Source organism: Amphiprion ocellaris, chromosome 12, assembly GCF_022539595.1.
Source record: "Amphiprion ocellaris isolate individual 3 ecotype Okinawa chromosome 12, ASM2253959v1, whole genome shotgun sequence".
In the NCBI taxonomy this organism is placed as follows: domain Eukaryota; kingdom Metazoa; phylum Chordata; class Actinopteri; family Pomacentridae; genus Amphiprion; species Amphiprion ocellaris.
In genome coordinates this window covers 17,847,251-17,861,973 of record NC_072777.1, presented here as the reverse complement: position 1 = coordinate 17,861,973, position 14,723 = coordinate 17,847,251, and the positions used below count along the sequence as shown (strand labels likewise).

Sequence of the window (14,723 nt, the reverse complement as noted above, 5' to 3'; positions counted from 1 at the left end):
CGTTGGACTCATATCATCTGAAATCTATTAAAGAAGATGATTTTATTTTGAAATTGTAAGTACAAATTAACCACAGTATGGTGCCTGCAACTGGGAAATAACACTGATAAAGCATTAGCACTGTTAGAATTTCACATTTTAGCAACTGGTGCGATACCCAGGATCCTCATTCCATTGGCCAGGACTGAGCGCGCTCCACTGAACAGTCGTAGCCTTGCCTGTTGACATTTAGCAAAGGAGAACACTTTACATTTGCACTGAAGTTACATTTGTTGTAAAAAGTTTGTGAAATTAGGCAATCAGTAGTTTCACATCATTTGAAAGAGTAGGATTTTGTATTTGTATGTCACATTCTGTAGTGGCACATTCAAATTGCAAAACTTTTAACAGCATTGTTAGCAAAGCCTTAGACTGTAAAAACGTAGCCATGGATTAACAACTACAAAATGAAAACATTAGCTGGTGTGAAGGTGTGATATGTTTGCATGTCTGAAGATAAGTAAAGAAGCACCATTCTGTATGTAATTTGATGTAACTTGCTAACTCCAGCTTGTTAGTTTGAACACTAAGCAGCTGCATCATTAAATCTGATTGCTTTCTTGCTATAAAGCTTCTGGCTGTTACTGTATATTTAAGGGGACAGTTACATTTTCAAGTGTGGTTTTATCAGGCACTTATCTGTAGTCAGTGTATTGTGGCACACCCGTTTGGAGAAGCAGACAGGAGAATCTCCATGGAAGCTAAGTGTACTGCTATGGCAAGGGTCAGCAACTAAACAAATTTTAGTCCTATTTGTTTTTAAATTTAAAAAGTCTAATAGAGAAAACGGTTGAGTTTATACCTGATTTGTAAGACACTGTATATACTTTAGGTGGATCAATGCACAGCTATTTTTACACACTATATGGATGTCAGTATTTCCTGAACTGCGAATAAAATGCACATAGTAATAACAATAAACGGTCTGCTACTGCAGTGTATTTGGGCAGAGGCATGTATGTTTAGGATTTTGTGTTGCTGTCCTTTGGGACTTGATGCTTAACGAGGTGAACATTTTTCTTCAAATGCATTTAACATCCAAATTACTAAGAGAAGTAATTAAGTAGGTAGCTGCTTTTATTTGTCATTGTGTAAATCCAATGAAATCTGTGTGGAACTTCTAGCAATCAGCAGCAATTAGAATTATTATATTTCATCAATACAATGGACGTAAATAAAATTTAGTTTGTGGCACAACATTACGAACTTACATGAAAAAAGCTACATTGACAACTGTCTTTTCCAGAGACAGTTAATCCAGACAATCCACATCTACAGTACAGACTGTGTACAGCTTTCACTGGAACTACTCTTCACTGAAGGAGTGGTCTGTACATCTTCTCTCTGGTCTGTGACCCTGGACCTCAGTGGCCAAGCTCCACCTCCTCACAAAATTCAAATTCAACCCCTGATTATTTTGAATGTTTTCACCACTTCACCTTGCCATCAGAGAGCCCTCCCTCATGCGGATGAAGCTTTTATATTGTTTTCTTTAAAGCCACTAGACTCAGTTGACAAAAACAGTCATTTCACCTTGCAGAAAACGGGATTCACTCGTCTATTTCTGCCTCAATTGTTTGTGTTAGGTAGAATAACAGTCCGGTAGTTCTGAAGACAGTGACATAATTGGCTCAGTTCCCCGGTGGGTAGGGTTATCTGATGGCAAGGTAAAGTGGTGCAAATATTCCAACCATAGCAGCTCACTGCTCAGCTTCTGTGCTGGTTCTCCCATCTGCCTCTGTAAACCAACTGATCACTGCTGTGGGTAATTTACTGTGTATGGACAAGTATCTGTCCCTTTACAGTCAGACCAGACAGAAAAATCGGAATAATAAAGTACGTCATGATGTAAAAAAATTTTAAGTCATTGCAGTCTGACTGTGGGCACAAATGTATTTGGAAAAAAAGGTTTATTTAGAATGCGTTCAGAGGGATAAGAAACTCCCTGATTGTCTAATGATACATGTAGGCACATTTAAAAATAAAACTGTAGATATTTGCATATGTTTTTCCTTTCACCTGTGCAACATCCTGTGGGCTTCCTTTAACTGGTAGCTCTCTGTGTGCTGAAGCTATTAGGTGGCTGCAAAGCAAAGGAAACAAAGAACATGAATATCCAGGTACGCATATTACTATCACATCAATAAACAGAAACTTTATGGGCTTTATGGGCTTTACTGGGCTGTAAAGAATCAAGTAAATATTGAGTGGCGAAACAAAAGTAAGATCCTGTTCCTTACCACAGTTTCAGTAAAAAGTTGATGAGGTGTTTGGGTTGCAGATCCTGGGCCGACTGATATAACACCTCATCGTAACTATAAACACACGGAGAACATTTGGTAAAGGTTGAGCAAATATTGACAGTGGCAGATATGACAGCTAGTCTCATGTTTGTTAACACGTATCAGTTTAATAAGTGCTTGCTTACCGAAGGAGATGCTGCAGAATGGAGACACTTGTCTGCTCATGTAGAAGGGATGGGTCAAATGTAGCTGCCTCTACACCTTCATTCCTCTTAATTAAACTGCAGTAACAGCATGATAAAATAACACATGAATTGCCTCCTTCATAATTACTGTTGGCTTTTTTGCCTCCTTGTTTAAGGAAGGCACAACTACACATTCTTTAATCCATATGCAGTTCTACGTTTTAGTGGTGATAAAATCCCTGCAAAATGTTCACTAGACTGCAAATCTTTGGTTTTGGAATTTGGCTGGAACAAGACATCTGAGTACAGTTTAGTGAATTTTCAGTCATTTTGTCAGCTAAACTATTATCAAAAGAATAATGTTTAGGAAAAAAAACACATCTGTCACAGCTCTACTGAAACAGAATTGTACTCCAAAAAATTGCACAATCACATCAAAATGACCATAGCAGTACTAGAAGGACCAGTACCAGTTTGCCTATAAAACCAATAGGTGTACTGAGGATACCATCTCACTCCTGCTCCACAATGCCATGACACAGCTGGAGAACCTCAACACCTATTTGAGGACGCTGTTCGTCGACTTCAGCTCGACCTTTAATGCTTGTCAACCCAGGCAAGCTGGCCGACAAGCTGCTGTCACTGGGCCTGGACTACCACCTCTGTAGCTGTATTAAGGACTTCCTCTCTAACAGACCACAGCACGTCAGAATTGGAGACCTCATCTCCTCAAACACCATCCTCAACACCACCTGCCCGCCCCAGAAGAGAGGAAAAACCTCTCTTCTGATCACTAGGACTGCATCAAGGATCATTGATGTCCCTCTCCCACTCCTGGAAGAAATATACTCTGCCTGGCTGAGAAACAGAGCCAAAAAGATCAGGTTGGACAACACACACCCCGGTCAATGTCTTTTTGATTCCCTCTCATCTGGGAGGCTCAGGGTCATGAGGGCACTGACAGAAAGACTTAAAAACAGCTTTTTCTCCAGGGCTATAAAAGCCATGTTGTAAGCCTGAGCTGGATTTGCACTTTACACCTTTACACCCTGCTTTGTTTTGCACTATTTTATATGCTGTTGCAACAAAGCGAACTATCAAATGAAATTTCGTTGTATAAGAATATGCAACGACAATAAAGAATCTATCTATTTCTATCTATCTAGAGTTTGTTTTCCAGCTGACAGATACAGACCTGCAGAGTCGAGCATGTGTGTACTGCAGGAAGACGCCCGTGTCACCCTGAGCCTGCAGCATCTGGTCCCAGTCAAACTTATAGTCGGACTGCAGGGGACCTCTGAAGTCCTGAAACAATGTCATTGGTAGAGCAGTCAGTTCTAATCACCACACTGTGCAAACAGACTACGAAGTAAAACAGCTGGTATTTGAATGGTGTTTTAGTGAAAACTGTTTTATAGTTGGAGTAACTCACCTGGATTATTAGTGCACTGATTCCTACTTTCTCTGCTGTGTCCTCTGGATTGTCCATGGTTTTTGTTGCTGTGGAAAGAGAGAGTGCTCTTATCACCTTTGTCCCCAAATACAGCCTCATTATTCCTACAACAGCCACTTTTCCTACTGTCATCAGGCAATTTAAGGGAAATGAGATGGGTAATGTTGGCAACACATTAGGTTTTTGCATTCCCACATTTGTTCGTGTTGCTAGAGTATCCACAGCAGTTTCAGGAAGAAATGTGCAGTGCAGTCCTAAATTTAACCTGGCGTCAGAGAAAAATACATTATTCAAAATTTTACTGTATGGATGAGACTACTGAGAGCTGATGGTGTCAACATGAAGACAGTGTGCCTCTGTTCATTACTACATCAGAATGCTGTACGCACTATACTAATCTTTAGAGTAAACTGTCGTAGCAGTCAGTACACAAAAAATCAACCTCCTAATGAAGGATACAATAATTACACCTTAACATATCACTCAGCTGTAACTCTAGAATCCTGATTCCAACAAAACAGAACAAGACAGAGCTAACTAACAAACATTTGTCTGAGGCATATCACCACCAGTCACAGATGACTTTCTTCCAGCTATGAGCAACTTCTCCATTTCATTTGCAAATTGCATTAGTATGCATAAGAACTAGTTTTCTTATAGTTGGTTTTAGCACTTTTCCTATGTTAAAATGCTATGTACTTTGGAACATGGGGTTTGGGACTCAGCTCGTCTCTCGCTATTGTAAAAGAAGCTACTATGGAAGCATCTTCCTGTTGTGCATGCAATCACAACCCAACTGTCAGTTGTACAGCAGCATCATTCACACCAACTAAAACTGGGAAACAAGTGGGATGATTTACTGATGTTAAAGTTTAGCAGTCTTAGAGGGTCACAGTATGGCTGTGCCCACAAAGGCATGATTATGGATTTAAATGTTAGTACATAGACTCTCGCAACTGGATATCTGACACAGAATCCTATGTGCTCTCTGTTGCTAAATAACTGACTAATGCGCAACGTGCTTTACTGCTTGACTGGCTCATGTTGTGGAGCATCCTAGCCCGAGCTTCGTCCAGCACATCCTCCAAAAATACCACTTCTCCAGTCCTGGTCTTCATGCCCTGCACCAGACCGAAGGACACGTGCCGACACCTGCAACCAGTAATTATGATGGTCACTCTGGTGGACGTAGATAAACATTATTTGTACTGCAACAGTTTGATGTTTAGATATACACTACCGTTCAAAAGTTTGGGGTCACTTAGAAATATCCTTATTATCGAAAGAAAAGCAGTCTTTTCAATGTAAATAATATTAAATGAATCAGAAATACAGTCTAGACATTGTTAACGTGGTAAATGACTGTTCCAGGTGGAAACGGCTGATTTTTAATGGAATATCTACATAGGGGTGCAGAGGAACATTTCCAGCAACCATCGTTCCTGTTGTGTTAGCTAATTGTGAAAGGCTAATTGATGATTAGAAAACCCTTGTGCAATTATGTTATCACATGAATAAAAGTGTGAGTTTTTAGGGAAAACATGAAATTGTCTGGGTGATACCAAACTTTTGAATGGTAGTGTATCTACATTTATCTTATCATTTCATAATTTCTTTTTATGTAAACATTTTAATCTGGAATGTAACTACAGCTGCCAAATAACTGTTAAACTAAACTAAAAAAGTACAATAGTTCCCTCTAAAATGTGAAGTAGAAGTCCTTAAATGCCTAAAACGTGGCTACTGATGCAAAGTACCTCATTGGTACATTTTAATACTGCCTTCAGCATCACCAACACTTAACATAAGACAAAAGTAAACTGTCAGAACAGACAATGTTTCTAACTTAAAAAAGCCATCTGTGTTGGGGGAAACATGGACAATGTAAAATAATAATCCATCTTATTAAAGACATTTCTCTTGTCGAGAATTACCATCACTATTAACAATAAACAGCTTCCATGCAACCTGTCTGTGCTTCATGTATAATGTTGTGTTGTACATTCATTTTTCCAGTTACCTTTGAGCCCAAGAATGTCCCATCGAAAGCAGGATCTGGAATAACTGGGAGAAGTGATTCTCTTGACTTTTGTCGGTCTGAATAAAGAAAAAAAAATTCAGAGTCAATAAACAGGTATGGACCAGATGTAAAAGGTAGTGAGCTTTTTTAAAAAACTTTTTTTAAGTGGCTCTACTGTCACATAACAGCAGAGACTGAGGGAAGGAACCCGGCTCACAGTGAAACACATTGAATGATTTGCATTTCTGTTTGACTATCAAAATGTTAATCACAATGTTTGACAGACTGGTTTCTTCACCATTCGATTCTATTATCTACTCCTCACCTGTGACTCAAATACACTTAATTACAGCAAAGTAACAGATAAACAGGTAAATAAAGACAACTTGTGTGTACCTTACCACATAAATCATTTCATCAAAATTGTACATTTCCTTTCGGTTAATAGCTGCAGCGATATCTCTGAAACACACAAGTTGTTATTAGTACAATAACACACTGACAACCAGAAGTGACTGTCAAGAGCAGTATTTCCAGTGCATAAGTTTCAAGAAAAATAAAAATAAAATTTCAGTGAATACTGATTCTGTGCACTAAAAACTTTCTTGACACTGGTTTAAGCTTCTGAACTGTGGATTTCATTCCCACTGGTACTGACCTGGTGATGTAGAGAGTTGTGCCATCACTGCGGAGTACTGTACAGACGTTGCTCATGTCTCCATCCAGAGACAGATCCACAACACCTGTCCCCTTTCTGTCAATACAAACATCCCCATAAACTCTTGTCCATGCAGGCTCAGGCTCTGCTGCTGGTGCATTAATTATGAATCTATTATCCATCAATTTCAACTGCAATTATAAAAACTTTCTTTAAAACATGGCATGAACATTTTTACAAAAAAAATTAATACATAAAATTAAAATGAAAGCTGCAAGCAGCGTTGATCAGTTCCTCGCATCCTTGCTGGTTATCAAATCTAAGTATTGTCCACCAGGTGGCGCTGCTACTGAGAGTGCATTTTGGCTTGTGCCGTTGTTGTTGGCAAATTATCAAAACTGTCCACCAGGTAGCGCTGTCACTGTGACTGTTTATTGGTCTATGTAAGTCATCAGAGCTGAAATCTGAACACATGTAAAGTTTGAGGCAGATTGGAGCATGTACAGGCCAGCATTTCTTGATTTATGGTGAAATGTCGAAATTCCGCCAGCCTCCATTTCCCTCAGACTTTTGGGAGCGTTTTGATAGCTTTTGATCACCCATGGCTGGTGTACATCCTGGCCAAATTTGAGTTCTGTAAGGGTTACACTCTTTGAGTTTATCGCCTTTGAAAATGTGTAAAAATTGGTCCAAGATCGTCCAAAATATGACACATAATTCAAATTATGTTAGTTACCAAGTTGTGTTTTTTGTCTTTTTTTAAATTTTTATTCTTATATTACTAGATTTGTATATATATTTATCCTTATTTCTTTATTATGTCATTGTTGCACTGCCTGCTCTACATGCCTTTTTAATTGGCCCCCTGGGGCCAAATAAAGTTTTCTGAATCTGAATGGCCAACTTCCAGTTGGGTTTTGGGTATTTGTGCAACAGGCTTTTTTGTGTGTGCTGATGTGTGACAGATGTGTAGCAAATTTCATAGCTGTAGGTGACAAGTGGTTCAGGGGTTGAATTTACATAATATTGCAGGGGGCGCTAATGAGTCGTTTTGCCACATGCGTGCGTATTTCCCTTACATTTTTTTTTTTTTTTTTTTTTTTTTTTTTTTTGCCGGTCCTGATGTGGGTGCAAATTTTCACGGTTTTCTAGTATTTTTACAGCTACAAAATTAATTTCTTTCGTCCAAAGAAGAAAGTATAAGAAAAAAAACACGCATTACATCACCGTTGGTGCTCAGGCCCTAATAATGTGAGTCAGCAGACTAATATAAAATAATTTTGCAATATATCAATACAATAACATTTGTGATATGCTGTACACACTAAACTGTCTTATCGTTTTATTCTCTTACATATGCACTTAGCACTTGTAGAAAAAAATATAAAGTGGCCAAATTAGCTGGTGATAGCAGATGGAGAACAGGCAATACGTATGTGAACAATAAACACTCTTAAGATGAGTGAAGCCACTAACTGCAGATCAGACACATGTAATTCCACATCCAGACAGCAAACAGGTACAGTTGGCTGGCCGACTGGTGGAGCATTTAACCGCTGAAGAGAAAAATATTTCCTTCAGGAGTTGGTACAGACCAGAAACAGAGTTAAATGGACACTGGAGACGCCTCTAAAAAGGAAATCATTTTGTCAACTGACGTACTTTCACAAGGAATAACCAACGTTGGATTCACGACTACTCAACAAAAAATAAGTCACCGCAGGTTTAAGAGTCCTGCTTAACTTGCTTAAGGCCAACTTTCGCCTTTTCAAATGCAAATAAAATTCCTAGTTTGTTAAAATCTCTCTCCATACTGTTTACGCCTTGGTAGGAAAACTAAGCTGCATGTATCTGACTGATCTACCGGTCTTTACACATTTTCTTGGTGTGTGTTGAACCAGTTACTGATCCATGGCTGCCACATACTCAGAGGTTTTCAACAGGCCTCGGCTCTGCAGCTGCTGCAGCACCTCCTGGGCTTGATCTTGATGAAAGGACTCCCCAGAGTAAACATCGAAGTGAATGCCCAACCGCTGTAACGATTTAAAATGAATGTCAGCCAAGCTTTATGACATTCAGCTGCCATAATTCTACTGATATTTTCATCTCTATCATCAAGTTTGTAATTAAGATTTTTAAGTTCTGACCAAGCTGTCTAACAGTTTGTACCTGATAAACACGCTGATACTCTCTCACTGTGATCTCTCTGAACTGTTTCCATAACGACACAGCCTGGCTCTCGTGCTGCTCCAGCTGTCTAAAGAACTCTCTGGCAGCCTGCTTTATATCCTCACTGTGCTCTGCTTCCTTGTTCACTTGAACGTAAACCTGCAAGACAGAAACACTAAACTGTCAGATTTATATTAGATTTGCACTTCTTTTTAGAAGTTACTTAGTTAAGGATGTTTTTACCTTGACATGAATCGACTGAGACAAGGGCAGAATCATAACGTCGGAGGTCTACAGATATAAACAGTGGATAAAAGAGGCCATTGAGATCAGAAAGCAGGCCGACAATTCCATGAACCCAGGACGAGGGGGCTTACATCTTCTAACACACTTGAGCTTCCATCCTCTAGAGACCATCGGACGGCAGGGGGGGCAGGACCAGCCTGACAGATTCTTACAGAGCTGTCAGGCTGGTCACCTGATAAAAAGACACATCACTGGGTGCCCAAACAGCTCAACTGGTTGAGCAAATGATCAATGAACGCAGTGGCCTGAGTTCAATTCCAGCTTATGGCCCTTAATTGCATGTCTTCCCCCTATTCCTTTTCCTAATTTTCTGTCTACCTCTCGACTGTGCCTATCAAATAAAGCCAACAAAAGGCCAAAAAAATAACTTCCAAAAAAAAAAAAAAAAAAAAGATGTCATCACACGTCAGATGACACTCTGAGGAAGACTGCAGACGCAGTCGAAAAATGTCAAGGTAAAAACATCCTTAACCAAGTTGTCGGTTAAGAAGAAATGGCAAGACGACAAAAGGAACACAATCAGTCTGTCAGATTTCTAATAGCATATACGCATAGCACATAAAAAATAAAAATTACTGGCCAAATGTTTCAGCAAACAATTAACGTCATCAATTTACATTCTCATTCAACTAACTCAATGACAGACCCCACGATGACTAGAGAGCCGCTGAGAGGCTGTCTTACTTCCTCCACACATGGAAACTCACCTCAAACAAATGCTGTAAAGGATTCTGTTTCAGTTTTTCCAGACATCCAAACTGGCCAAACCCCGCTCCTAGCAAACCTGAAATCCAAGCTAGGTTACTGGGTTTGCCAATAAAACTCACTCACCTGTTGAATGCATTCTGCAACATACTCACCAAACTGCATGCCCCAGTCCCCAAGATAGTTCATTCGAATAACATTGTTTCCGAGGGATTGCTTTAGATTAGCAATGAAGTTACCTGGAGATGTTGTTTATATTTGTTAGAGCAAATTTTCAGTTTACAATGCAGATATTCATTGATTTTTAACAAATCCAAGTATTATACACTATCGTTCAAAAGTTTAGGGACACCCAGACAATTTCATGTTTTCCCTAAAAACTCACACTTTTATTTATGTGGCAAACATAAATGCACAAGGGTTTTCTAATCATCAGTTAGCCTTTGAACATCATTAGCTAACACAATGTAGCATTAGAACACAGGAGTGATGCTTGCTGGAAATGTTCCTCTGTACCCCTAATGTAGATACTGCATTAAAAATCAGCCATTTCCAGCTAGAATAGTCATTTACCACATTGACAATGTCTAGACTGTATTTCTGATTCATTTAATGTTATCTTCATTGAAAAAAACAGCTTTTCTTTCAAAAATAAGGACATTTCTAAATGACCCCAAACTGTTGAATGGTAGTATATATATCCGATGTTAATTTCCTTCACAAAAAACACATTTTGCGACCATTAAATGTACATATTCCGGCTGGAAAAAATAAATTGTTTCTATAGACATTTCTGTATCCAGCACTGATCTACAAACCTTACCAGATTTATTGGTCAGGCTCTAGTTCACAATGAAGCTCGCGTGCATATTGATCAGAATAAGTATTGCTGCATTAGTTTGAGTAAATAAACTTTAGCCCAAACTCACCAATAACTGTAGATCGCAAGTGTCCAGCATGAAATTTTTTGGCAATATTTGGAGAGCTGCAACATGCAAACACATTAACTCAGTTAAAATACACATAAAGGGGAAATGTGTGTAGTGTTAAAGAAGAAAAACTAATCACCTATATTCCACTAATGTTGTTCCTCTCTTGAGAGAAAGAAAAAGTTCACTGTTTAACCCAAATTTGTCATCCTCCCCTTTTCCAAATGGCTCCAACAATTTCTAGAACAGATAAGGCAGAGAGATAAATGCTCACAGTGGAGGCATGTAAGATTTTTCTCTGTCAATGTGAAAGTACATACTCACAAACCTGGGCAAGAAATTTGCGATTAACTTTAAAGTTGATCACTCCTCGTCCAGCAGAGATCTCTTCCACCACACTGTCCTGCTTCAGCTGAAAAATAGAAAAACAGAGCTTACAAGTATTTACTACATACGCAAAACATGTGACCAATTACATAGTAAATATTCAGTTTACCACTTTCTTGTGTGTATTTTGTCTTATAGCCATTATATGTTTTTAGTGAAGTAAATATTTTAGAGATTTGATTCCACATTGTGTACTGAAAATCTGAAAAAACATACATTAATATGGCTCTGTAATGGCTTTTAATGCAGACAGTTAGGCCTCTTTCACAGTCAGTGGTACCACCAACCCTGGCGATTTTAGCAACAAGAGACATGGGATTACTAATACAGGGTCAGCCACTCGGGGTGATTGTGAAGTAAAATTTAGAAAGTCCTCCTGTGCATAGAATGCCTTATCTATAAAGGTTGCACAAACTGGAAAACTTTACCTACAGCTATCGAGAAAGCTCCACCTTTGTCAGTTTTAAGAGACAGTATAAGACATGGCTCATTAACAATTAAATTTGTGCACACTGAGAAAATCAGGCACTTGAAAAACAATCACTTTAACTATAAGCACTTTACAACAGGCTCTGCCTAGAAAGCACAAATAACAGCACTTTAGGGTAAATTTAACCCATCCAGAATTCATTTATCATCACTATCTTTGTTTCTCTGTATTGTTTTTATACGTCTGTAACCCTGTATGTTTTTCTTTTATGTTTGGGACAATGGATGGAAATGAGCATTGTGCTAAGTCCAGCCTATTTACTGCAACCTTGTGTAAACTTGTGAAATTGTACGTTCATTTATATACACTGTCCCATCCAAAAAATTAAAACAAATGAAATGAAATGAATCTCAAAGATGTTGGATGTGGTAGAGGGCAGGCCTCTGAAGAAAACAGTCAAGTTTTCCCACCGCAGGTTTCCGTAGAGCTGGCAGCACAGTATGGTTTAAATATACTGGACTACATTATGAATAAACCATGTAATATTTTATCGACTTCTATCAGGTCTTTTTAACACAGGAGAGTAATTATTTGTTGTTCCAATACATGAAATCTCTACAGCAGAAAGCATATCATGAAATAACCAAGTGTGCACTATATTGGAAATGATAATGGTCAGATAAAGAGAGAAATTGCACTTCAAAAGAAGGGTTAGAGTTAATGAGGCTGCTGGCTTGTGGAATGTTGTCCCATTCTACCTGAAGGACATTTTGGGGGACTGGATCATGTTGTCGATCACGTACTTTAAGAGCATCATGGGGCAGACTGTCCATCGTACCGAGGACAGTCAAGTGCCTGGCTAGCATCCAAAATGTCAACAGCCTGTTCTTGTCTTTCTCAGTATGGTTACAGTCACTGGCAAAAAAAACACTATCTGATCATTGTCCTTTAAAGTGCTTAAGAATTTGTCACCAGTTGAACAGCTGCAATTTTTCTGGTTGCCAGTTGGCTAAATTGAACTCTTTTAGGACTGCAAAAATAGGAATAATAATTTTTATTTTTCAGAAAAGCAGATCATTTGCATGCTGTATCTACACCAATCAGGCATAACATTATGACCACCTGCTTAATATTGTGTTGGTCCCCTTTATGCTGCTAAAACTCCTCTTACCCAGAGGGGCATGGACACAGGACTTCTGGGGATGTCCTGTGGCACCAGGATGGTGACAATGAATTCTGTGGGTCCCGTGGGTTGTAGTGTGGGACCTACCTAGTTCAAGCTTATCCTGGCTCATCCCACAGATGCTCAATAAAATTTGGATCTGGAGAGTGTGGAACCCGGTGTAACAGGTCAGATTAAACCCAGGTATACTCTGGCCTGGGACACGTTAAACCTTGGGGGCTGAAAAAGCCTAGCACAGAATATATCCTTCCTGACTAAAATACATCCCATGTAATATAAGATGACATCAATCAAATGAATTCTATCTTATTTTAAGCACAAATCAATGAAATTATATCAAACATTTTAGGCAAAAAAATACTATGAAATATTGTGCTGACGTAATGGTTTATTTATGCAGCACAAATCAAGCGTATCAAGCACAATCCTAAAGTAATATAAAACGATACTGTACAGAGATTAGTTACACAGTAACAATTGAAATTAACAGCAGCCAATGTTGATCTTTGATTATGATTTACTTACAGCATAATTTTATCTTAGTATGCAATTCAGTTTTTCCTTTGATTTGAACTTTTTAAAATTTAAAATAGCTTAAGATCATTCTAGTAACATCCACATGAATGTCAGGACTCAAGGTTTCCCAGCAGAACACTGCATTATAACAAGATGATCGATGTTATTCACTTTTTTAATTGCCAAAAAAGTTTTCTGAATCTGAATTCACCTGTCAGTTGTCATAATGTTGAGGCTGATTGGTGTATGTTTTTGTATTTTGTTAAGCATAAAAAACTTCCTGAACTGAAGTTGAGGGACCTAAACCAATAACGCACATGTCCAATAGATTAAAGAGAGGGGAAGACTGTTGGATGATGTATGTGATTTTACCTCCAGCCAAAAGAAAGTTTGAGCTGATTAGATTTGCTTTAGGAGTCACTGTCCATACTTGATGCAAGACTAATCCTACCGTACAGGCCAAGTTTTCTGTCTGCAGCTGAATGTCCCCACTGGATGGTAAAATCCCATTGACTCGCAACGTGCTTATTGACAGTTTGAAGTCAGCAGTCTGCCTGAGGAGCACAAGAGCAGGAAGCTTCAGCAAACTGCAGAGGACAGCCTCAGATGTTACACCCATGTGATTCCCACACACTTAACTGTTTCTTCATCACTGGAACTGCTGTCACAGCTGGTATAAAGACCTCCTCAGAGTGCCGCAGCGTCTTACCCAGCTAAACATTAAAAACACAAGATGAACATTTCATTTGTTCCCAGACTGCTCACTGGCTGCAGGGTCAAGACATGTTAGCAGTAGCACAGTGTTGTGTCCTATGAAGGACTTTCAGCCTATTTACCTTTGCCGCAATTCTTCTTCTAAAGAAACAAGCCATGTTTCCTAATTACAAAAAGAAAGCACAACGTAAAACTTTAAAAGATACGTATATCTGTCCTATACCGTTCACACTACCATGACTGCTGTACTTCCTCTTTTCAACGTCATTTCCTGTCCGCTCGTCCAATCAGAGCTTTCGTTCCCGACCAGCGACTGCGAATGAAAAAGGTTTGTTCGATTTTATCCTCGGCTGCTCCCGAAAGTCACTTAATCAACTAATAGCCACTGGCATCTTAACTATTTTTACCATAATGTTAAATGTCATGATTCAATCAGCATCTATCAGAGTTAAGGTTTAAAACATGAATCATTATTATTTTTGTGGGTTTCATGCTCAAATACTCTGCAAAGCCGCTTAGAACTTACTGAACTGCGGTTCTTTGATTTCTCTGACTTCTGCTCTGATTTGTGTACTTAGAATAACATTAAGCATAGCCACACTTTTGTAATTTTATTATCACTATCCTGAACAACATACTGAAAATTCAACACATTCATCTACAATAACTTTACCTTACAGCACTTTACTAGAGACACAAATGTGAAATAATGAAACGACTTCAATTCATACCATGGCAGTGTGAGTGCAGTGAACAGTAAATGCGTATAGTGTCTGTGTGAGAGTG

At 38.8% G+C, this 14,723-nt stretch overlaps 1 protein-coding gene across 2 annotated transcripts; it reads right to left on the bottom strand.

The window, feature by feature from the left end:
• Positions 1-18: 18 nt before the first annotated feature.
• Positions 19-14,197, bottom strand: rars2 (arginyl-tRNA synthetase 2, mitochondrial). 2 transcript variants are annotated; one of them, XM_023285029.3, is made up of 20 exons: positions 14,060-14,197; positions 13,863-13,936; positions 13,675-13,777; positions 11,036-11,119; positions 10,847-10,947; positions 10,708-10,763; positions 9,934-10,017; positions 9,781-9,857; positions 8,768-8,926; positions 8,525-8,631; positions 6,599-6,694; positions 6,342-6,402; positions 5,941-6,017; positions 4,948-5,072; positions 3,900-3,967; positions 3,663-3,772; positions 2,468-2,563; positions 2,280-2,354; positions 2,059-2,122; positions 19-218 (listed from the first exon to the last, which is right to left on the bottom strand). In XM_023285029.3, exons 1-20 carry the CDS (start codon positions 14,093-14,095, stop codon positions 132-134), a joined length of 1,740 nt encoding a protein of 579 aa, XP_023140797.2. In that variant the 5' UTR covers positions 14,096-14,197; the 3' UTR covers positions 19-131. The 2 variants fall into 2 exon arrangements, with proteins under 2 accessions (XP_023140797.2, XP_054871902.1); XM_055015927.1 differs by lacking the exon at positions 14,060-14,197 and having other exon boundaries at positions 13,675-13,773; positions 13,863-13,883.
• Positions 14,198-14,723: the final 526 nt, after the last annotated feature.